The sequence below is a fragment of the Rhincodon typus genome, chromosome 3 (genome assembly GCF_021869965.1).
Source record: "Rhincodon typus isolate 14 chromosome 3, sRhiTyp1.1, whole genome shotgun sequence".
NCBI classification, from domain to species: Eukaryota; Metazoa; Chordata; class Chondrichthyes; order Orectolobiformes; family Rhincodontidae; genus Rhincodon; species Rhincodon typus.
This window is the reverse complement of record NC_063334.1, coordinates 40,363,800-40,389,691: the sequence shown is the minus strand read 5'-3', so window position 1 is coordinate 40,389,691 and position 25,892 is coordinate 40,363,800. Positions and strand designations below refer to the sequence as shown.

Genomic DNA, 25,892 nt, shown 5'->3' with positions numbered 1-25,892 from the left:
CTTCTGCAGTCCAACCAAAAATGCAAGTGTTGTATGCTCTTTTACAAAAGTTTATTTTACTTTGCATACTTTGGTTCAGTTATCCATTACCATCTAATCTCTTAACTAAACTTGGTATTGATTTCAGCACCCAAGAGATTGCTTAAGTGTACATCACACAGGTGCAAAGCAGAAGTTAATTTTTTAATTAACTGCAATCAGATTAGGAATAAAGATGTTTCTCTGAGTGTGTCACTGGTGGTTACTATTCTTGAAGAACTGTGATCTGCGTGTACAATTGGAGGAGATAATAATGACAGAGCAGCTAGCATTTTATTCCAGCAGAGGTGAACTTGAATTCATTCTTTTCCTTTCTTTCTTCTCTAGTTCCAAGCCAGCCAAATAACTTCAAAGCAGAACCGAAATCAGACACCAGTATTATGCTGTCATGGATACCACCACGACAGGACACTATCATCAGATATGAATTGTATTACAGGGAAGGAGAATATGGAAAAGAGGTATAGTGCAATATGCAATATAAACTAACTGCAAAAATTAAGGTGCTTGTTTTCATCCAATTGGCAGTCTTATCTGGACATACGTGTTGGTATCCTTATTCTGACATTCAATAAGGCATTTACAAGTTCCTCACTCAAGGTAAAACCTGGATTCCATTCCAGTGATTAGACTGTCAGTGCTTGATGGTACGCTATGGAGTACATGTGAGAGGTGTCATGTAGATTCCCTAACGTTCACTGAAGTTACTACCAATGTGCAGTCGAAGCAAATAGTCGAGCAAGTGCAAGCAGTGATTGTGTCAATTGCAGCTGAGGTGTTTAACCCATTCTTAAACTTATTCTCCCAACTAGCAAAGAGGCCATCATACTAATCTGTCTAAAGGAGGATTAACAATTTTGGGTCCTTTGAAAGTCTGGGAGAGATTGCTATCAGGAGCAGTTTCATCCAGAGAAAATCTCCATGTTTACAAAGAGAGCTCAACAAACAGGAATATTTTGAGTTCGTATTATGATGGGAATTTCCCCAACTCTTCAATAAGTTGGATTGCGTGTTTGGAAATGGTAACCCAAAGAATGAAGGCTGCTGTACCTTTTGCAAAGCACTTTTTCTGAATTTGATAGTGTTTGTTTTGCAGTGAATGGTGTGCACCATCTTTTCCATATATCTTCTTGCATCTCAGGCTGTTTTATGGATATAGTCCGCTGAAGCAAAAATAGGATAAGGTGAGCACCAGATCAGTAGGCTATTGCTGTGAGCTGGCCACGATGAAATAGGTGATAGGATCACACATCCAAATGTTCACCCTCCTCTATAAACAGATGGGCAGCATCTCTCAGCACCATGAACTTGACATATTAACAAAACCTTAGCCTTACTGCTCTGTTGCTCTGTAAAAGGGTGCTCTTTTGTATTGCCAGACTTGATGAATATGCCTGTTTCTGTGTATATGGAACGATTCTGCCAAATTTATTTCTTCACTGAAGCTCCTCACCATTGTCAATCTTTCCTGTTCACTGATTATTGAAGAATGAATTGTTTGTTCTCACAATATGTTAAATAGTCGCAAAATTAACTTGTGTAATAAAACTGTTAAACAGTACAGGAGTAACTTTCCAATTTGTTTACGAATAGTCATTTATGGAAAGGACCACATGACATTTACTTACATTAAATCAGTGTGACAAGAATTGGATAAAGCTAAAATAGGGGAGTGAGTGCTGTATAAAATTTTAGCAAAATAATACTGGGGTACACTGTGTATGGGTTTGCTGACTACCCAGCGGCTTGGTCAGAAGGAAAGCTCTCTGTGATGCCTGAGCACAAAACCCAGATTGGTGTGCTGAAAATTTTTCATAGAGTCCCCATAGTTTGGAAGCAGGCTATTCAGCCCATTGAGTCCATTCCAATCTTCCAAAGAGCATTCCTTCCTGACCCACCCCTCCAACCCTATCCCTGTAACCCTGCATTTCCCATGGCTAATCCACCTAACTTGTACCTCCCTGGACACTGTGGACAATTTAGCATGGCCAATCCATCTAACGTGCACATCTTTGGACTGTGGGAGGAAACTAGAGCACTCAGAGAAAACCTACACAGACAAGGGGAGAATGTGCAAACTCCACACAGTTACCCAAGGGTAGAATTGAACTTGGGTCCCTGGTGCTGTGAGGCAGCAGTGCTAACTACGAGAGCCACTATGCCGCATTGTAAAGATTTTGTGAGAAATTAGTTTGGCTGCTGTCTGTCTCAGCCCCATGAAGTGTACTGCTCCCAGAAAAGAATTGAACCTGAATGAGCATCTCTGCTTTCAAGTTGGGAATGTCAATTACACGGAACAAAGGGAGCTTTGCTTGCAGCTATTTTGGGAATGTATGATGCTGAATCTGCGCATCTCAGATATTGTGTTTACTGTCATCAGCACAGAAATTCACCATTTACTTTGAGTTTTCATTGAAGTTTTTAGGAAAGCTTGTGTACATAATTTCAAGTGTATTTGTCAATTTGATGTCTTATTAATATTTGATTCTATCTGTTGAGTATCTGATTCTCTATGTGCAGATATGCAGGTTCAGTTTTACAGCTGCCACAATGGTTTCATCTTGCTCCTTATCCTGTTTTGCACCACAAGCATGTTCTCTAATTGTCTTTTCCTTCCACAGCAACTTGTCACATTTGAACCAAAGACAACATATCTTTTAGAGGATTTGAAACCAAACACTATGTACTTCTTCCGACTTGCTGCTCGCTCTGAGCATGGCCTTGGAGCTTCAACTGCGCAGATTTCAGCCCAAACCATGGAGACTAGTAGGTTTTCTTCTGTTGACTAATGGATGAATGTTGGGGTGCTTGTTAGTCTGGTGGGGAGGTCTATCCCTGATATCTAATAGCTGACTGCATGCAGCAGGCAGTATTGTAATGAAACAGTTAGGCTTTGTTAGATCAAGAAAAACGTAGATTGAGAAGGTTTAGATTCCACACTGATGGGATCAGACTGTTAGCCTTAACATTGACTAACAAGCACTTTAAGTGGAGAATAGGAACTTTTGTAGTTAGTTGACCTTTCTTGTTTCATTGTTTTGAACATGGTTTCTACATTAAGTGTATTACATGTACTTCAAAAGTGCCAACAAATTGGACCCCAGTTTCTTAGAATGTGCCTTTTTGATTTTTAAACTGGTTCTAGTTAGAAGACAGGTAATGACATTTCTAATGATCAAAATTAATAACATAGTCCATTGTTTGTTTTATAAGAACTTGTCATTCATCTTGTTTCTTTGTAAAAATTTTGAGAGGATAATGATCTGCATGGAATGATGGGAAAACTTGTAAAGGTCAGCCAACTACAAAATGATCTATTATATTTTAAGTGTCATTATTTTCAATAATGTTCTAAAGGTCAAATGACAAGATGATGTGCAATACTTGATGAAATAGTAATTATATTTCAGATTTAAAATTATTTCCAGTTGCTTTGACTGTAATTGTAATACCAGTCCCAGAAAATGTTCTCTGATAGGGTTGATTTTTAAGTAGATTTCTTGATACATGTTGGACCTGCAGGTCAATGCAGAGTTCATCCTCATCCATTTGGACCTATGAAATTAAACCTGGGAGAAAACATTTTATCATTCATTGATATTTTTCACACTGTATACTGTTACAACACTGGCATTTACCCGACAATGTGGAAAATTGCCCAGTTATGTCCTGCAAACACAACGCAGGACAAAATCCAACCCAGCCAATTTCTGCCTTACCAGTCTACTCTTAATCATTCATAAAATGATGGAAAGTGTCATCAACAGTGCGGTCACGCAGCTGTTACTCAGCAATAACCCGCTCAGTGACACCCAGTTTGGGTTCTGCCAGGGCCACTCGGCTCCGGACCTCTTTACAGCCTTATTCAAACATGGACAAAGGAGCTGAATTCCAAAGAAAAGGTGAGAAAGACTGCTCTTGATATCAAGACTGCAGGTGACTGAGCATAGCATCAAGGAGCGGTAGCAAAACTAGAATTAATGGGTATAAAGGGCAAACTCACTGCTGATTGGAGTCATTCCTGGCATTTAGAAAGATGGCTGTGGTTGTTGTAGGTCAGTCATCTCAGCCCCAGGACATCTCTGCAGGAGTTCCTGTCAGGGTAGTGTCCTAGGCTCAGCCATTTTTAGCTGCTTCATCAAGGACAGTCCCTCCACCTTAAGGTCAGAAGTGGAGACATTCATCAATGATTGCACAATGTTCAGCACCATTCACAACTCCTCGGGTACCGAAGCAGTCCATATTCAAATGCAGTAAGATCTGGACAATATCCAGGCTTGGGTGAAAAGTGACACTCACACCACACAGACCTTAGGCAATGATCATCTCCAGTAAGAGACAATCTAACCACTGCCCCTTGACATTCAGTGGTGTTGCCATCACTGAAACCCAGACTATCAACATCCTGGGGGTTACCATTGACCAGAAACTCAAATAGACTCGCTGTATAAACACAGTGGCTACAAGAGCAAGTCAGTAGCTAAGAATACTGCGCCGACTAGCTCACAACCTGATTCCCTAAATGCTCTCCACCATCTGCAAGACACAATTCAGAAGATGGTTGAAAAATTCACTACTTGCCTGGATGAATGCAACACTTCAGAAAATTCACACCATCCAAAAAAAAGCAGCCTGCTTGATTGGCACCACATCCACAAGGATCCACCCCTTCCACCAACTGATTCTCAGCAGCAGTGGTATTATCTACAAGATACTCTGCAGAAATTCACCAAACAGCACCTTCCAAACCCACGACCGCTTACACCAACAAGGGCAAAGGCAGCAGATACATGGGAACACCACCACCACCTGCAGTGTTGCTTTCCAAACCACTTCCATCCTGACTTAGAAATTTATTGCCAATCCTTTGCTGTTGCTGGGTCAAAATCCTGGAATTCCCTCCTTCAGGGCTTAGTGGGTCAACCTGCAGCACATGGACAGCAGCAGTTCAAGAAGGCAGCTCACCATCACCTCAAGGGCAACTACAGATGGGCAATAAATGCTGGCCAGCCAGCTATGTCCTTGTCCCATGAGTAAATATAAAAGAAAATAAAATTGGAATCAGCACTAAGGATAATTTCAAATCTAGCTATTGATGATATTTTGGTTAGACAATGATAATATGTTTCCCCTGCATTACTCGGGGGAGGGGTGTGTAGCAGGGGAGGAGCAGTTCCACTGAAAGAAGTGTAACAATTTAAAGCTTTAAAGACTGCTCAGAGTAGTAGTTAATTTTGAGATGAGTTTTCCCAGGCAAGAGGAGGCATATTGGAGGTTTGTAACAGAAGTTAAATTTGCAAAAGGGGATGTCATACCAGGATGCTGACAACTCCATCCCAATTCCAGATTTCACCCAGGCCATAATTGATATTTTTCTTAACCAACTGTTAAAAATATTATGACACGCCTCTGGAGCAGCTGTGACTTGAATCCAGGCCTTCCAGCTCCCAGAGCAAGTTTGAAGACAAGTGGGGAAACACCCTTGCAGCTTGCCTGGTAAGAAACACCCTAATTGACAATTTAGTAATTAATTGAGCATTCTGGCTTCAACAGCAGACAGATCTGTATCATGAGCTGTCAATAACGCATCAGAATCAACTGTGCAAGTACATAGTGAAACTGACATGCCAGGAAACTGAAGAACTCCAGCCATGACAGGTGAGGGACTGCTGCTCACAGCACTCCTTCTTTCCCATTTACTTTGGTACTCCTAGTTTCCTAAAAATAGGAAAGTTACCAGAGGAAAATTCAGGTCCTTTTTATTCACTAATCAGAGTGCGAGAAAATGGGAGGGAGTCACAGGCTGAAAGTCCTGTATCAACTCCTGTTACATTTAGCAAGTAGCTCACCTGTCCTCTCTTAGCTTCAACAAAGCAGTTATAAAAAGTTACTCCATAATTAAGAATTAAATAAAGATGCTAAGTATTCAGGGCAGTGTTTAAAAGTTCAGAACCTTTGCATTATGCTGTCTTTTTGATACATTTGTTATTTGCAAAACAAGGAGCTTGCCCTGTAAAAACATAAGACAGCCTGTTCACAGACATTCCTTTGAACCTGTATGCGAAGAAAATCCTATCATATCAATCAATCTGGCAGGGTGTTATCCAAATCTGAAAGTGACTTGATCTCAGCAGCACAATTACCATTGTGTTCCCTGGAAGTATGATCATTCCTGATTGTACAGAACCAAAACCTTCACTTCCGTTCCTGAACGACCAGTGCTTTACTCGAGCAGTTAAATGACACAGCATGAAGACCTGTTTTCACACCAAATGGAGAACATCTATCCACAATGTTGTGTACAAAAGAGTTATGGCTTGCAAAATGGCAAGCGAAGAAAAGCAGCAAATGGCTCTTGGGGTCCTACCTCTATTCAGAGAGTCTATACAGCTTCCTCTTTTCTTTTCCAGCTTTTCATTTTGAATGCCTTGATTATATCCAAAATGGGAGTAATTTCAGCCCCAATTTAATTTTATACCACCTGCACTTTACATCACTCATTAATGGAATATGCCTGTTCTCCCTTATCAATAGAGATACTCACTGCAGCAAGCAGGTGGGAAATAAACTAAGAGTGCTTGGCTTTCATTTGGATCCTACTTAAATCATGTTGATAGTAGAAACATTTTGGGAATAAATTTTGTCCCTATTACAGTGTGAAAAAGGACCACAGGAGAGCACTGGAAACTTCTTCCTCTGTGGTGTACAGTTTTACATATTCTGTGATGTATTACACGAGCTGAAATTGAGCTGTCACTCAAATAAAAAATGCCATGCGACTGGCATCATACTTCCCATGAAAATGGATGTAAGACGACCCATTGTTCAACAAGCATATAGCAACACTTGTTACTTGACCTTTAAGAAACAAAGCAGGGTGCACATGACACCCATTGGTAGCAGGTGGGTGCCATGTACAGACAGTAAACAGGCCTCTCTGTGTGTGGTAGGTAGGTACCCTGATATTTCACTTAGATTTTTTTCTTTGGAATGTAGAAATATTTGTAACAACTATAGAAGCTAAAGAGTCCCACTGTTTGCAGCTGTTCAAGAAGGGTAGGTAATAAAAGAAAAGGATTAGAGGAATTAAAGAAATGTACATGATGTAAGAACTATAATTAAAGGTAGGTAATATTACTTGTAGGCTCCATTTTTCAGAATTTTATTTTCCTTACCATCACCCCATTTTCTAACTTCATGGTATACAATAAATTATTTTTAAGTTTTCTTTAATTTGGCCACTCTAAGCCAAGGTGTCATATTTAATTTATGGAAACCTGTTTTATTTTATGATTTTATTTTCTTTTTAAGTTGTTGGATCTGCTCTCATTTGTATTTTATTTACTTTTTTTTATATTTTCTTTCGCAATTCCCTCACCTTTTTCACTGTTACTTGACCCAACTTCCAAAAAAAAAATTAGAACCATCAGCCCCACCTCAGGATATCAAGTGCATGAGCCCAAGCTCGACCAGCATTTTGGTAAGTTGGCTGCCCCCACCAGCAGACAACCAGAACGGCATCATCACCAAATACACCATCAAATATACTGCCAATGACCAAGAAGCCAGCTCGCCCAACGAAGTCTCGGATATTCCGCCAGATACCAGGCAGTACTTACTGGAACATTTGGAAAAATGGACTGAGTACCGCATCATTATGACTGCCCACACGGATGTTGGACCAGGCCCAGAGAGCTCTCCCATACTGATTCGCACAGATGAGGATGGTATGTTGGCTGAACACAACCAATCGGCAATTTTCTCGGAAAAAAATCTTCCTTCCCTTTGCCGACACTCTGCACCTTTCTGTAACTGTTGTGTCTAGTCCTCTGTTCCACTGAATCTTGCCCCACCACCCTCTCTCTGTTTCTTTTTTTTGAACGACAGCTGCGGAACCCTCCCCACCCATCAGTTATTGCACCGCAAAATTGCTTGTATTCCACGTTTCCCCTGTCTGATGTTTTTTCTTCCCTCACTACTTTATGTATTCTAATACATGGTATATAATTATTATAATAATAACAATAATAATAATAATATGTAGAATATTGCTAACATTGCACCCCACCCCTAACCTCCTCCACTCCAACAGTATCCTTTTCAATTACTTTTGTATGACATAAATCATCCAACATTTTTCTCTGTGCACCGCATTTCACAGAAACATACGTGCATTTTTTTTTGTCTGGATTTCATAAGATGTTGGTCAGTGAAAAGCCAACTTTTCTGGAACAGAGACCCGACAGTCGCTGTTATTTTTTTTCTACAACAAATATCTTTTTGGAATCATTATTTTTACAAATCAGATATTAAAAACAAATCTTGCATTTTGTGATGCTTTGACCTTCAAAGCATTATCCTTGGCTGCCTTTTATTCTCTGTTTTTAGTATTTGTACCTTTTCCTCCATGTTTTTCACCTTTTTCCACATTTTTGGTGTTTTAGGAAGATGCAGCTCAGGCATTTTTTCAGCTTATGAAGCTTTTTTTTGGACAGAGTTTCCTATGTCCGTTTTGAACATTAGTGAGTCTGCCCTTGTGCTGCTGTTCAGGATGAGACAGGGCGCCTTCAATATTTTTTTCTTTTAACCAAATGGTATTCTTCCAGTTCCTAGTGGTCCTCCTCGCAAAGTCGAGGTAGAGGCTTTGAACTCAACAGCTATTATAGTGTCATGGCGCTCGCCTGTTCCAAATAAACAGCACGGACAAATACGTGGCTACCAGGTCCATTTCGTGAGGATGGAACATGGAGAACCGAGAGGACAGCCCATGCTCAAAGATATCATGCTGGCAGATGCGCAGGTACGCTGTTTAAAAGAGTGATGTTGAAATAGTGACTTTACATTCTCAATGTTTCATTGAAATATAAAATTGTAAAATTATACAATTCAATTTATACTCCTCTTCCATTCTACCAGCTACACTATTCTAATGAAAGGAAGAGGATTATCTTTGTGTGATAAGCTCCTGTTTGTAATCGCACAGATTTCCCACTGCTCCCTCTCATGCCCAGAAAAATATGACGTATAAGACCAAAAGTCATTACCGTACTCTAGCATTGTGAATGGTAAATGATTAGATAGCAGTAGGACTGCAAAGGTGAAGTCCAGTTTTCAGCTTCTGCATGGAGTTCTTGATAGTTGATCACAAATGAGTTTGGGTTTAGCAGGACATCTGAAAACTGGTCACTTAGCACCACCTCCATTTTCTTTACAGGTTACTCATTCTGTCTGACATAGATGGTGCTTAACCTTGCTGTTGTATTCAGAACTAATCTTCAAATTCCATATCCCATCCATCACTAATTATTTCTGCAATATTGCTACTGAATCCAAAATCATAACTTCCATTATCTTTTAAGTTGAACATCTCCAGTGCTCACCTCACCATTCTTGTGAACTCTACACCACAAGTATGACCTTGTCTCAAGTTTCCTGTTCCACATCCTTTTTGATGCTCAGTTTGGAGATGAGATTATTCTTTTTTTGTCTGAGTTTTATGAGTATATGGAAGTTTTGTTCCCAGAAAGCACTGGAGCCAGGGTCATTGACTATTGTTGATGCAGAGGTAGATAGAAGTCTATCAAAGCAGTTAAGGGAGACTGGGAGTACCCAGAAAGTCAGTTGAGGTCATGATCTTCTTGAATGGCATTGAAGATTGAGGGGCCAAATGGCCTTGTGCTTCTCATTTGAGAGGTTATGTTTTTGTCCTCCAGCACTTTGGATTCAAATTGTCATTGGGAGGCATTCCCAGGACTTCTTTACTAATCCACATCTTTCTGTTATTGATGATGGAGCCCACAGTTGTCACAGCCTTACTTTCTCCCTAATTCCCTCCCAATTCCCCTATCTCGCACTGCCTCTTAAAGGCTGTTTCAAATCTTATCTACATAGTGACACTTCCAGCCACAGTCACCTCCTATGTGAGGTACCTTTTCTTTGTAGAGGAGATTATGTACATTCAGGTTGTTGTTTGTATCCTGTATTGTGCTCTTAGCTTTAGATGGCAACAATGAATATTGATCAATTCAGCATTGGAAGCACCACCCAAACAGAATTGCTTCAGTTTTACTCATGTTTAATTGCTAACAGTTGTAGCTCATCTAAACCTTAATGTCAGACTTTTAATTGTGACGAAGCAAACCACTGATGAAAGGAGAGGCAGACATATTGACAGGATGATGAATGAGCTTGAGGAAATCACATGGGATTCACCTGAAGGACTGGAATCTACTATTGTTTTTGGACCTTAAGGCCCAGACAATATACAACTCCTTCATTTTAAGGTTCAAACAATGGTGTAGCCTTCATGAATTATGTGATTATGTACACTAGTTTTGCATAAAATGGTAGGAAAAGATTTAGTAAATTTAAAGAAATGAAACAAATTATATGCAATTTCAGTACTCAAATTGAGTGCATGTAATAACATAAGCAGATAAATGCCTATTATCCTTACATATTATTCTTTATCCCTTTTTCCACAAAAACAGAAGATAATCATACCCGTGTGTCAATCTTACAACCCTGATGCCCTTAACAGCCACTTTTGTGCTAGATTGCCTCGTGGAGTTTTGTCTATCAAATGGAGTCAATTTCCCCATGAGTCACTCATGCACTACTTTAGAAGTTTTTCTCAAAATTGAAGATTGTGTGAATGATTTTGTGACTTGCTGTTTCTGTCTGAGAGTGAATCTCAAGAAACTGCAAGTACTCACCCCATGAATTTTCTGCTGTTTAACTCTGTTTAAAGAAAAGCATGAACTGCAGCTTATCACCCAAGTTGCAATGCTTACCTTTTCTCATTTAATTATTCTGTATTAAAGTTCTGTATATTTTCTGTCCTCTCATGGTCTGCTCACCTCAGCTGCAAGTAAGGAGTAGCTGACATTTTTTCATGTTTGAGACGCGAGTCTGTCGGACTAGGAGATGGACGAAAATTTGTAGATGTCCTTACCGTCAACTTGTCGAGATCAGTTATTTGACAATGTTGTGGTGTGGAGGCAGTGGTGAACTTGGTATATGTTCATTTCAAGCCCACGTAGACAGATGGTAATCCAGAAGCTCACATACAGACTATGTACACTTAAGTTATCCTTTCGGGTGGCCCTTCAAGTTACCCAATGTGCGGCACAGAAAAAAAAATTAAAGGGCTGCACACTTAAATAAACTGACAGAGCATTGCTGAACCACCACTCCAGTATGATGGTCCTGTTACCAGTCTGGTTCCTACTCTTCTGAGGTATTTGATTAGGAGGCTTTGATTCTCAGGAAACAATGAAATTAATTAAAAGTAACAAAAGTGGACAACCCACCACCTTGTCATTTAATTGCTAATAATGTCAAGTGAATAATAAATGTAATAACTTTACCTTTCAAGCAGTGGGCTTTTTTCCACACTTGAACAGACAAAAATTCAGGTGTTACAATTTTCATCAATTGATTGAATACCTTGTACATATTTTATGATATTATCACAATATTTAAAGAGACATCTCTCTCTGCTTTTGTGCTACATAATTGAATATAAATTTGCATAAAATGATACATTCTTGAAGAATGTCCAGTTCAAACATTGCGGTGTAATCCAAACGAAATGCAAATGGATAAATGCAGAAAACAAAATTACAACACCACAACAAGTTATCAAATTGGATAATATATTGAGGATTCATATTGCCAAATAAGGGATTGAGTGATACTTCAGTCACACTTTAGAATTACATCAGATATGGCTAGCTCATCACAGTTCTGTCACTGGGGGAGAATTCTATGCCACAGAGGTTATTCTGGTGAACTGACCTCCATGTCCTAACTGTGAACTAACAATTTCCTCTGTTATAAAAACACCCATGAGTTTTCTATTGCCTCAATTTTAAGTTTGAAGCGGGACAGCCAACTGCATCTGCAGACTCCTTGACTGAACGCAATCATATTACAGCAGCAAATATCATTATTTTGATCCAGATCATAGCAATTGCTTTTTCAGTCTTGTCAACCTCAACCTGAAACAAGTGGTAAAAAACATTTACCTGACACAAGTGCCAGCAAAGACAATCTCCAACAAGAGATGATCAAACCACTGTTCCTTGACAATAGATGGCATCACTGAATCTTGCACTATCAACAGCTCAGTCCATTACCATTGACTAGAAATTGATCTGGAAAAAGCATATAAATACTGTGGCAAAAAGGGCAGGTCAGAGACTGGGAATTCTGTAACAGGTATCTCATTTTCTGATTCCTTAAAGACTGTCTACTGTCTAAAAGCAGTAAGTCAGGAGTGTAATGGAATGCTCCCACTTGCCTGGATAACTGTAGTTCCAAAGGCTTATAAGTAGCAAAGTAGACCATTTGATTGGTAGCCCCTCTACTGCACTAAACAATTATTATTTCCATCGCCAACCATACTAAGAGCTGTGTGCATCTTAAGCAAGATGTATTGCAACTTAACAAGCCTTCTTTGACAGCACCTTCCGAACCTATGAACTTTGCCAACTAGAAATATGCCAAAAATGAAGGTCCTTAAATTGTTAATTAATGAGCACTTAAGGACTTCAACTCACCTACATCCCAATTACCTGAAAAGTAACTGGTTTCCTGGCTTCGTGGTAGTGTCCCTACCCCTGGACTGTGAAGCCAGTTTTCAAATCCCACCTGCTGCAGAGTTGTGTAATCACAACTCTGAACAGGTTGAATAGGAAAATAGGTAGAAACCAGGGTGATGGTGGTTACTAGTTTAAAAAAAATGCAAAGGAAAAACATCACAGGTGATTTTGGTGGTGGTCACTCAAACAAAATAGAAACCAGTGTCAGGGCACTCTTGTGGCGCAATGGTAGTGTCCCTACCCATGAACTAGGAGACCCAGGTTCAAGTCACACCAGCTCCAGAGGTGTGTAATAACATCTCAGCAGAAAAATAATTTGAATTTTAAAAATGTAAAGAAAATTACAAACTAGGCTGATGGTGGTTACTAATATGAATTTAAAAAAAGTGACCTTGGTGATTGGAAGATTGCTGAAAAAAATAGAAACCAGGATGTGAGGCCCTCTTGTGGTGCAATGGTAATATCCTTACCCCTAGAACAGGAAGCCAGATTAAGTTCCAGTCTGCTCCACATGTGTGTAATAACATCTCTGAGCAGCTTGATTAGAAAAATAAGGTAAATTTTAAAAAAAATTCAAAGTCAGAATGACTTGGCTGCCAGGTTGTGGACTGTGTCCGTTTGCCCTCGTCTAGAAACATTTGGAGGCAGAGATGGAGGCAAAGGTATGTGTAGTTTGGTCTTGGTGCAGAGGACCTAGTTGCTTGGTTTCACATCTTTGTTTACAGCCATTTAACATCTCTTTTTCTGCAACATTAACAGCCCTTTATTTTTTGCACTGGACTTCCGCCTGTGTCTAAAATACAATAAAAACTTTTTCCGGTACACCTTCAATTCTGATGAGTCATATTGGTCTTGACGTTCACTCTGTTTCTCTCTCCACAGATGTGGCCAGACCTGCTGAGTTTCTCCAGTACTTTGTGTTTGTTTCACATTCTCATTGGTTGGCACAGTGCCGATAAACATGCGCAAGCCCACTCTTAGGCTACAAAAAGAAAAATATTGGCTGAAATTTGGTGTTCCTTTGCTGTCACTATGTCAAAATCCTGAAACTCCCTTTCTAACAGCATTGTGGCTGTGCCTGCACCCTATGGACTGCAGCAGTTCAAGAAGCCAACTCAACAACAACTTCTCCAAAGCAACTATGGTCTAATGATGAGTGCTGATTTAGCCAACGATTTTCTCATCCTTTGAAAGAATCAAGAAATAAATTTGTTTCGGGAAATTCAACTGAGATCTGTAGTTGTCAAGAGCCCTTTTTAGAAATAATGCTGACTTGATGCGATTGTTTTCTTCAGCGACACAGCTGATTATTTTGATGCTATGCTATGATTTACTCCAAGGTCCTATTGATTTTAAACACTTTCTCTGCACTATTCACCTCATGGCAGAACACTACACCATCTCATTGTCCCTAACTAACTCAATAGGAAATGACATGTATTTGAGTGGTCTCAGTCCAATTACTTCTAGACAAGTATAATCATTTCATGGAATCCCTGCAGTGTGGAAGCTAGCCATTTGGCCCATCGAGTCCATACCGACTTTCCAAAGAGCATCCCACCCGGACACACTCCCTCCCTATCCGCATAATGCCGCATTTCCCATGGCTAATCCATTTAATCTACACATCCCGGGACACCACAGGACAATTTACTGGTGTCCAGAACTTGTCGGTCTTCATCTGGTCCCGTGTGTGCACAGAATTGCTAATGGTGGGTGGGGGGGATGGTGCTCAAATGTTCCCTTTTGCAAAGGCAGATAAGCACAGTTTGTTTCAGTGGGCCTGCTGTCCATCCACTGAGTATGATGATATATGCAAAGGTATGTACCAACAGTGAAGTAGATTATGAGAAAGTAGGTTAGGAGCTTGGTTTTGAAGAGAACAGTGTGATCCGGTGGGCAGACCTGCAGCTAGCTACTCCTTCAGCATCCCTAACTGCTGAGAAGGAGGGCCACAGACCACACAATCTTGAAGCAGGCCAGTGGTCTGCCTTTCAGAAGTGGGAATTTTGACTTGGCAATGCCGCAGCCGAGGGCACTGTGGGCAGTGCCAAGGGCAGGTAACTGAGAAGGGGAGTAAACTTTAAACAAAACTTCATTTGGAAGAGGGTAAACAGAATCACCAAATATGGATTTTCAAAACAAATTCCTGATCACAAGGTCATTGCAGTTTGATTGTATGTAAACAGAAACTTGGATAATTTAAAAGATGAATTTTTTATTTGATGTTCTCACAGTGATGCAAAATTCGCTGAAAATATGCACCTCAATAATGGTGCATCTATAGTGCACCCCCTTGATATAGTTCAGAGGTTCCAGGAAAGTATAGCATAGGTGGTATCTGCCTTTACGTACACCACACCATCATTTGCTGGCATTTTTGCACTGCTCCACGAACACTTCTCACAAAACGGTTGGACAGAACAATTTATCAAAGCCTCCACCCACCATCAATCTGGGTTGTGGTTATGTATGCTGAATTAATACCACTGTCATTGCCTCAGCTACTAAGAATAGTGCAGGATGGTGCTGAATGAATGGGAAAGTTTTCATAATACAAAAAACAAAACACTGTGGATGCTGCAAATCTGAAAGAAACAGAGAATGATGGCGAAATTCAGCAGGCTTGGTAGCATTTGTGGAGAGAGAAACAGAATTGTATATTTTAAGTCCGTTTTGACACTTCAGAAAGAATCAGAATGGCTTTCACTTGCCCTGCTGGATGACCATCAAAAATGGCAATGTAATATTACCTTTTGGCACAGTGGTTCCATGGTTAGCATTGCTGCCTCATAGTGCCAGAGACCCAGGTTCAATTCCATCCTTGGGTGACTTTATGTGTGGGGTTTGTGCATTTTCCCTGTGTCTGCATGGATTTCCTCCCACAGTCTAAAGGTGTGCAGGTTAGATGGATTGCCCATGCTACATTATCCTTCAGTGCCCGGGGTTGTGCAGATTAGGTGGATTAGCCATGGTAAGTGCAGGGTTAAGGAATAGGTTTGGGGCTAGGTCTGGGTGGGTTGCTGTTTGGAGGTTTGGTGTAGACCTGGGGGGCTGAATGGCCTCTTCTGCACTGTATGGATTCTAGGATTCTATGATTCTATTCTGTAGTTCTAATGATGCAGCTTTTTGATCATAATCTTAATCAGACAATAGTACATGCCAGGCAGCACCACACTAAGGAGTAATTCATGATCTTTAAGTTTTATGTTATCTCAGTCTTCAAGGAGCCTTTGAGGTAATTGACATGATATGATGTGATTGCTAATGTTATATAACTTTTATGATGTTATACTTAGATTTGTGTTATGGGAGCTAACCTGGTTTATGTATTACTGAAGTACTGCTATCTACATACATACATTTATAATCACAGACACTTATCTGTCTGGGCTCAAAGCTAAGCAATTTGGATGTATTTTAGTACACCTCCCTCAATGTGACATGTTGCAAGAACATTCAGTCAGATGGAAACTGAGGCTTTTATATTATTAGGTCACGTACCATGATACGGTGTTGACATCATGAGAATGTCAATCTTAAAGAAGCTGTTGAGGTATGAACTTTTACTGATGTGTTGTTAGGAACTTAATTTTAACCTTGAACCTTCATTTTGAGACTGTGTGTGTTGACAGCCAGGTGATTTCCCAGTCGGTTGTGCTAATTTTGTTTTTGATTTGTTTATGGGATGTTGGCATCACTGGCTGGGCTAGACCAGCATTTATTGCCCATCCTTAATTGCCCAGAGGACAGTTAAGAGTCAACCACATTGCTGTGGCTCTGAAGTCACAGGTAAGCCAGACCAAGTGGGCATAGCATATTTCCTTCCCTAAAGGACATGAGTGAGTAGCTGGGTTTTTACAACAATTGATAGTGGTTGCATGCTTGCTATTAGGCTAGGTTTTTAGTTCAGGTTTATGTTGAATACAAATTTTACCACCTGTCATGTGGGATTCAAACTCATGTCCCCAGAACATTATCCTGAGGTTCTGAATGGCGAGTTCAGTGACATCGCTTTAACGTTTATTGAGTTCATAGTATTACTGTTAGCAGCTCAGGATTGATCATAATGCTGAGGACTATTATTAAATAACAAACTGAAAAGGCAATGATCATAAATCAATATTCAGAATTAAAAACTGTTAATGATACCAGAGCACAACATGCATGTTAAATAATTTGTTTTGTGTCCAGCCTTGACATCTTGGACAATGGCTACTCCCCTTGTGGCTTACTCCTTTGCTATCAGAAGCGTATTCTCATCAGGTTTAAAGTGAATTCTGGTGTTAAATTGGTACTAGAAGTTCAGGCAACACAAGTTATTTGTTGCCAGTTTCAATATTGTAGCAAATTTTCTACCTCAATTGAGCACAAGCCCACATTGTGTGCTTCTTTCAGTTCAGTTGATTCAGCTAACTTAGTCAAACTAGTCACCAGATATGATTTAAAAGCTCATAGTTTTACATAAAATGAAAAATTCAGTGACCATCACCTTCTTGCAGTGAGAAGATGTTGACCAGATGAAAAATTGATTTTTTTTCTTTCTTCTCATATTAACCATATTGAAATATGTGCAGACCTTTTTAGTTATGTGCTAAAACCTTTAGATGCAGTATGTAACAAGCCTTCCTCAAAAGAATTAAAATTTTCCAAATCACAAATTCTAAAAAAATTTTTAAAGACGTGCAACAAATTCAAAAGTATGAGGCATAACAGTGGATATATTTATACATTTCGATACATTGTTATACCCTTCCGAAGGGCAATTAAGAATGATAACAAATGTTGATGTTCAGTGACACTCGATCCCATGAACAAATAGAAGAAATTATATTGAAGCAAAAGTTTTCAGTTCAATAAACACTTGAAATCTTTATTCTATATCTTTTCTTTCTACCGATCTGGTTTTGTCTCAATCAGTGGGAAAGTGATGACTCTGCTGAACATGTGAGTAAAGCATGATCAGGCAACTTACAAACATGTGTCTGTAGTCAACTCTCAGTGTCTTCACACAATGTCTTCTTGCAATTTTTTCCTTTTGTGAGAACTTATTTTTGTTGGTGTGCTGCACTGCACTGCATGCACTAACTGGTTTTCAAGACTTTTTATAAGCTTTATTTTGTACTAACTCAGCTGTTTACTCTTTTGAAGTGAGCACCTTGCACGGAATTAAACACTACTTGTTCATTTGGAAATGATGCCTCAAGAATTACCCTGTGGATTTTAATTTTTGGGATTAAGTCACTGGATTGATATGTATTTAAACAAAAGCACTCATTGCGCTGCGGCAACTTTTCAATAGCAGCTTTTAAACACACGATTCCTACCACCTAGTAAGACAAGGGCTGCAAATGCATGGGAATACAATCATTGGCAAGTTGCCCTCCACGCCACTCATCATCCTAACTTGGAAATATTTCACTGTTCCTTCAGTGTAGTTGGGTCAAAATCCTGGAATTTCCTTCCTAACAGCATTGTAGGTACATCAACACCACATGAACTGCAGTGGTTTAAGAAGGCAGCTCACCACCACCTTCCCAAGAGCAAATAGGGTTGGGAAATAAATGCTGACTGTGTGAATGATGGTCACATCCTGTGGATATTGCAAAACTAAAACTGCCACGATATTTAGAAAAATATTATGCAATCTTTTCACTGGTATCAGAGAAAGGTGTATTTTGCGCCTCGTGCATTTTTTTATTTGCAGAGACTTAAACATCATGAAGCATAGAAGATAGGAGCAGGAGGAGGCCATTCGGCCCCTCGATCCTGTTCCGCCATTCATCACGATCACGGCTGATCATCCAACTCAATTGCCCAATCCTGCTTTCTCCCCATAACCTTTGATCCCATTCACTGAAGTGCTATATCAAGCTGCCTCAATACATTCAATGTTTTGGCATCAACTGCTTCCTGTGGTAATGAATTCCACAGGCACACCACTCTTTAGGTAAAGAAATGTCTCCTTATTTCTGTCCTAAGTGGTCTACCCTGAATCCTCAGACTGTGACCCCTGGTTCTGGATACACCCACCATCAGGAACATCCTCTCTGCATCTACTCTGTCTAGTCCTGTTAGAATTTTATAAGTCTCTATGAGATTCCCCCTCATTCGTCTGATGCTTTTCTTAGACATTGGCAGATCTCTTTGGAATACATCAGTTGCCTCTGATTTAACACATGCTCACAGACTCCATTGGAAAATTGCAGTGTGTGCAAAATGTCAGCTTCATTGAGTGTTTTCAAGGATATGTATTATGAATAGTCATTGGTTACATTTTTGAACATCCATATTTTCTTGTTCTCACCAGCAAATATTATAACTGCTTTCCACCAGGTCCTGCACAGCAGAAGTGTTCTGATCTCATAACTACATCAGACCTGCTCTTCTTGGGGCAAAAAATGCAACACCTGAAAAGATAGGATTCAAAGCTATCTTTAAATGAAATGCTGTGTCATTTCACCTTGGCTTGTGAATCTCTGCCCATGCAGGTGCAGCAATTCCCAAGAAGGAAATTATGTTGTGATTTATTCATAACAGTTTTCAGGTTTTTATTTGGAATAGCTTGCTCATGATCAGAAACCCATAGTTTTTGAGTAGGATTGACTTGTGGTCAGAGTTGTGAAGAAATACAGTTTAAACAAGTTTCAACACCTGTTCTTTTGTTCATTTGATTTTTGACCACTTCTCAAACTTTACAATTGTGTTAGTTAGTTACGCAACTGAGTGCTCGTTGCAGAACTGGCTGGTTGCTAGGTATCGTTGATGGCTTGACACTTTTGGAAGGAAGGTATCCTGGATACATTTTGATTTCAACTTTGAGCAGTAATCTGGTGTAGTACATTGTCTGCCCTTCATTGAATATGGAAAACTTCTTATTCCATTTAAATCAATACTTTTTTTTCATAAAGGGCAGAAGATCCACTCCTCCAAATTGCTGACCAAATCTACTTCAATTAATTATGATTGGATCTGCTCTTCTACAGTACTGTCCAGATCCTCTGCAGCTAATCATATTAACAAGGACCAAGAGTAAGCTATTCGACCTTTCGAACCTGCTCTGCCATTCAATAATATCACGGCTGATCTGATTGGAACCTCAAAATCTACATTCCTGCATATCCCCAATAATTTTTTACTTCCACGGTAATCAATAATCTATCAGTATCTTAATGATCCTTAAAGATTTATACATGCACTGCATTTGGAGGAAGGGAATTCCAAAATCTCAATCCTCTCAGAGAAAGCACTTTTTTTCCTTTCTGTCTTCAACAGGTGACCTCTAGTTTTTAAACTGTGACACATAGTACTAGATTCTCCCACAAGAGGAAACATCCTTTCAGCATCCACCTGGTCAAGTCCCCTCAGGATCTTATATATTTCAATTAAGTCACTTCTGACTCTTCTAACTCCAAAAGATAGAGGCCTAGCTTTTTCTCATAAGGCAACCTGGTCATTCCTTTCTTTGAACTTTCTCTGAACTGCTTCCAAAACATTAATACCTCTTGTTAGTACATAGTACTCCAGGTACAGTTTCAGCAATGCCCTGTATAACTGCAGCATAACCTCCCTTCTCTTGCATTCAATTTCCATCGTAATTAGCCATAACATTCTATTAGTTTTCCTGGTTACTTGCTGTACCTGCATACTAACCTTTTATGCTTCATGTGCTCGGACACCCACATCTCTTTGCATTTCAGGGCTTTGTAACCTTTCAGCATTTAGCTAATATGCTTTTTTATTCTTTCTGCCAAAATGAACAATTTCATATTTTTCACCATTGGCTCCACCCTGCCTGATTACTGATTGGATTTGCTCCAGCACTTTACAGTGCAGATCCTCATCAACTGATCACCACCCAGATCCTCCCTGACTAATCACCATCCAGATCCCCTCTGATTGCAGATTGGATTTGCTGCACATTGCTGCAGATCCTCTTGGACTGATCATCTCCCTGATCTACTCCAATTGATCATTGTCCAGGTTAACCCTAAACTACAGCTAATTGGTCAAGTCAAGGATTAGGGGTATGGGGGCAGCGGGGTTTGGCGGTGGGGGTGGATAGATGGGTAGTTGGCATACAGTCATACAGGGTTTGTGAGTGAATGCAGGTGGAGAGGAGATCAGAGTAACTGCATGAGTGATGTTAGTCTAAGTTTTAATCTGCCAACATTTATTTGGTATCTATCCAGATAAATACATATGAACTGTACAAAAGTCTCCAACGCTGACTCACAGTTGGATAAATTTGTGGAGGTTTCCTGATAAGCAGGAGAATCACCCATCGGAAGTTCAAACCATGCAGATCAGGGCTTTTACAGAATTCTGTTGTGCTTCACAGTCTTATGTCTGATCTCTGAAAAAAGGCAATTGAAGTTTTGGCCCCAGAAGTCTCCATCTGTATTTCTATTTAGGCAGCAAATAGATAAGACAAGTTACAATAAATCCTGCCTTTGTCACTTGTTCTCCTGAAGGGTACGAAAACTAAAGATAATTGATTTCACAACTGCACGAACAAAGCCTATTAACCCTGCATAAGAGCTTTGGTATCAAAATGTAAAATGTTGTGTGTTGCCACAGTACTATGAATTAAAAATGTTATGCAAAACAAAGAAATATGTGTATCTCTTAAAAACTGACAGCATTTGATACTTGAAAGGTTAATACATGTTTAATATTAACACACAATAGCATCCAATAAATGTCCTCTTGTTATTCAGAGACCTGAATTAATGATGGTCTAAAATTGTGGAAGAGACTCTCATTGTGTTTATTGCTTTGTATTTTTGCCGTTTTTCCATACAGGAGATGATCATTTCTGGACTTCTGCCTGAAACGACATACTCTGTCACTGTGACAGCTTATACGACAAAAGGAGATGGAGCTCGAAGCAGAGCCAAGCTTGTGGCAACCACTGGTGCAGGCAAGTGATTTGTGAAGACTATTATTGAGTTTCAGGCATTATGTTCATAAACAGGCATCACTGGCTGGCTTTTCCTGGCCCAAGAACAGTTGTCATCTGTTCTTGATTGGGCCAGTTAACCAACTTAACAAAAATGGACTCAGTGAACCCACCCAAGTAAATTAACACCTTGCATTTCAACATGATGTGTGCAATCCTGAGACAGTAGTTAACAAACACTGGCCTTAGCTATACGTCTCAAACCTTTATTGGAAAAACGAGGAAATGAAATGCTGTGCAAATCATAAAAATAAACACTTCCTTCACAAAATTTACATGTGACTCATTTCTCTATATGAAGTTATGTTACTTGTTGAAACCTTTTGTTTTCTCAGAGGTGGAGACCTTCCATCTTTGTTACTGCATCTGTCATGTTCTCCACACAGACACACCTTGGCTGTGGAGGTTGTGGTTGAAGAATACTGGTGAGCAGAGAGAAGAAAAGAATTGAGCTAAGGTCTACTGAATTAGTCCTGCAAAGCAGAAAAAGTGATCCAGGACAAGTAGCAGAATAATCTCAAAAGAGTGTAACTATCCCAATAAACAGAAATAAACCTGTCTCTCAGACTACTGATTCCCACTAGCCCCTCACTGTATTTTTCTCCACAAATTTGTGCAAAGAAAACACCTAAATTTAAAAATAGGGTTCTTCAGTTGTGATAATAGATTGAAAAAGTTGTCACTGTTCTCCTTGGAGAAAAGAAGGCTGAGAGAAGAAGTTTTTATCATCATGAGCAAGGTGATAGAACAGATAGGGAGAAGCTGTTCCTGCTCCTAAGCGTGGGCAGGTATTTGAAATGATGTGCAAAAGAAGCAAGGGTAATGTGAGAAAAATCTTTTTCACATAGGAAGTAGTTAATATATGGAATGCACTGCCTGGAATTGTGTTGTAGACAGGTTTCATTGAGGCATTCGATGGTTATTTGGATAGAAATAATGGCCACATATCCTTAGACAAATCAGGATATTGCCATTTTGTAGTGACGCTAATTTGAAGAGCTGGTGCAGGCACTATGGGCCAAGTAGAACTGCTTTCTGCACACTGATAATTGGAGTCATAGCCATGTACAGTATGGAACCAGGCCCTTCGGTCCGACTTGTCCATACCAACAAGATATCCTCGATAAATCTCATCCCATTTGTCAGCATTTGGTCCATATCCCTCTAAACCCTTGCTATTCATATACGCATTCAGATGCCTTTTAAATGTTGTAGTTGTATCAGCCTCCACCATTTGGCAGCTCATTGCATACACGCACCACCCTCTGCGTGAAAAAGTTGCCCTTTAGGGCCCTTTTAAATATTCCTCCTCTCACATTAAACCTATGTCCTCTAGTTTTTTGACTCCCCCATGCCGGGGAAAAGGCCTTGTCTATTTACCCTATCCATGATTTTATAAACTGCTATAAGGTCACCCCTCAGTCTCCAGGGAAAATAGCCCCAGCCTACTCAGTCTCTCCCGATAGCTCAAACCCTCCAACCTGGCAACATCCTTGTAAATCTTTTCTGAACCCTTTCAAGTTTCACAACATCCTTCTTTTAGCAGAAGACCGGAATTGCATACATTATCCCAATAGTGGCCTAACCAATGTTCTGTAGAGATGCAACATGATCACCCAACTCCTATACTCAGTGCACTGACCAATAAAGGCAAGCCTACCACATGCCTTCTTTACTGTCCCATCTATCTGTGACTGCACTTTCGTGGAACTGTGAACCTGCAGTCCAAGGTCTTTGTTCAGCAACACTCCCCAGGATCTTACCATTAAGTGTATGACTCCTGCCCTTTTTGCCTTTCCACGTTGCAGCACCTCACATTTATCTAAATTAAACTCCATCTGCCACTCCTCAGCCCTTTGGCCCATCTGATCAAGATTCCGTTGTATTCTGAGGGAACCTCTTTTGCTGTCTGCTACACCTCCAATGTTGGTGTCATCTGCAAACTCGCTAACCATACCTCCTATGTTCACATCCAAATTATTTATATAAATGACGAGAAGCAGTGGACCCAGCACCAAGTCTTGTGGCATACCACCGGTCACAGACCTCCAGTCTGAAAAGCAATCCTCCACTGCCACCCTCTCTCTTCTACCTTCAAGCCAGTTCTGTATCCAAATAGCTAGTTCTTCGTGTAGTCCATGTCATCTAACCTTGCTAACTAGTTTACCATGAGGACCTTGAGGAATGCCTTACTGAAGTCCATATAGATCACATCCACTGCTCTTCCCTCATCTGTCTCCTTCACTGCTACTTCAAAACACTCAATCAAGTTAGTAAGGCATGATTTCCCACACACAAAGCCATGTTGACTGTCCCTAATCAGTTCTTGCTTTTCCAAATACATGAAAATCCTGTCTTTCCGGATTCCCTCCAACAACTTGCCCATCATCGATGTCAGGCTCATTGGTCTATAGTTCCCTGGCTTTTCCTTACTACCTTTCTTAAATCGTGGCACCACGTTAGCCAACCTCCAGCCTTCCGGCACCTCACCTGTGGCTATTGATGATACAAATATCTCAACATGGGACCCAGCAATCACTTCCCTTGCTTCCTACTGAGTTCTAGGATAAACTTGATCAGGTCCTAGGGATTTATCCACCTTTAAGCGTTTTAAGCCATCCAGCAGCACCACCTCTGTAATGTGGAATTTCTTTTCTGAGGAAGGATGCTCTTGCTGTTGAGGAAGTGCAACAAATGTTTATCAGGCTGATTCCGAGAATGGCTGATCTGACGTATGAGGAGAGATTGACTAGATTAGGATTGTTTTCGCTGGAGTTCAGACAAATTATGGGTGGTGGTGGTGGTGGGGATGGGGAGCGGTGGCGGGGAGGGTTGGGGAGGTGGTGGTGGAGGGGTGTGTGGTGGGGGGATGGTGGAATCTCATAGAGACTTATAAAATTCTAATAGGACTGGACAGGGTAGATGCAGGGAGGATGTTCCCGATGGTGGATGTGTCCAGAACCAGGGGTCACAGTATGAGGATTCAGGACAGACAATTTCGGACGGAGATGAGGAGACATTTCTTCACCCAAGGAGTGGTGAGCCTGTGGAAGTCATTACCACAGGAAGTAGTTGATGCCAAAACATTGAATGTATTCAGTAGGTGACTAGATATAGCACTTGGGGCGAATGGGATCAAAGGTAATGGGGAGAAAGCAGGATTAGACTATTGAGTTGGATGATCAGCCATGATCGTGATGAATGGCCTCCTTCTGCTCCTATCTTCTATGATTTCAAGATGTCACTTTCTGTTGCCCCACATTCTATACCTTGCATATCTATCCTTCTCCACAGTAAACACTGATGCAAAATACTTGTTTAGTATCTTCCCCATCTCCTGTGGTTCCACACATAGGCGGCCTAGCTGATCTTTAAGGGGCCCTATTGTCTCCCTAGTTACCCTTTTGTCGTTAATGAAATTATAAAATCCCTTTGGATTCTCCTTAACGCTATTTACCAAAGCTATCTCATGTCCCCATTTTGTCCTCCTGATTTCCCTTTTTTAAGTATACTCCTATTGCCTTTATACTCTTTACTCGATCTCTGCTGTTTATACCTGACATATGCTTCCTTCCTTCACACTAACAGGAACATACTGCCCCTGGACTCTGGTTATCTCACTTTTTAAGGCTTCCCCTTTTCCAGCCATCCATTTACCTGCAATCATCCGCACCCCCAATCAACTTTTGAAAGTTTTTGCCTAATACCGTCAATATTGGCCTTCCTCCAATTTAGGACTTCAACATTTCGATCCTATCTATCCTTTTCCATCACTATTTTAAAACGAATATAATTAAGGTCGCTGGCCCCAAGTGCTCCCTCACTGACACCTCAGTCACCTGCCCTGCCTGATTTCCCTACAGTAGGTCAAGTTTTGTACCTTCTCCAGTAAGTACATGCAAGTACTGAATTGGAAAATTATCTTGTACACACTTAAAAAAAGATTCCTGTCCATCCGTGCCTTTAACACGATGGCAGTCTCAGTCTGTGTTTGGAAAGTTGAAATCCTCTACCGTAACCACATTATTATTCTTACAGATAGCGGAGGTGTCCTCACAAATTTGTTTTTACATTTCCTGCTGACTACTGGGGGGTCTTTGGTATAATCTCAATAAGGTGATCATCCCTTTCTTCTTTCTCACTTCCACCCAAATAACTTCCCTGAATGCATTCCCAGGAGTATCCTCCCTAAGTACAGTCATAATGTTAGCCCTATCAAAATCTCCACTACCCCTCCTCGCTTGCCCTCCCTTTCTATCCTTTCTATAGCATCTATACCCTGGAAC

The 25,892-nt window shown here is 40.3% G+C and overlaps 1 protein-coding gene across 5 annotated transcripts in view; it reads left to right on the top strand.

Annotated features, from left to right (window-relative positions):
- Positions 1-25,892, top strand: part of LOC109939107 (receptor-type tyrosine-protein phosphatase delta) — a 542,862-nt gene that overhangs the window by 365,634 nt on the left and 151,336 nt on the right. For 4 of the 5 annotated variants that reach the window (XM_048595070.1, XM_048595069.1, XM_048595071.1 and 1 more), the window contains exons 9-13: positions 367-500; positions 2,661-2,805; positions 7,461-7,766; positions 8,646-8,839; positions 21,450-21,567. In XM_048595070.1, coding sequence (XP_048451027.1) covers positions 367-500; positions 2,661-2,805; positions 7,461-7,766; positions 8,646-8,839; positions 21,450-21,567 — 897 coding nt within the window. Of the gene's footprint in view, positions 1-366; positions 501-2,660; positions 2,806-7,460; positions 7,767-8,645; positions 8,840-17,564; positions 17,592-21,449; positions 21,568-25,892 lie in introns of all 5 variants that reach the window. The other variant, XM_048595066.1, reaches the window with a different exon arrangement.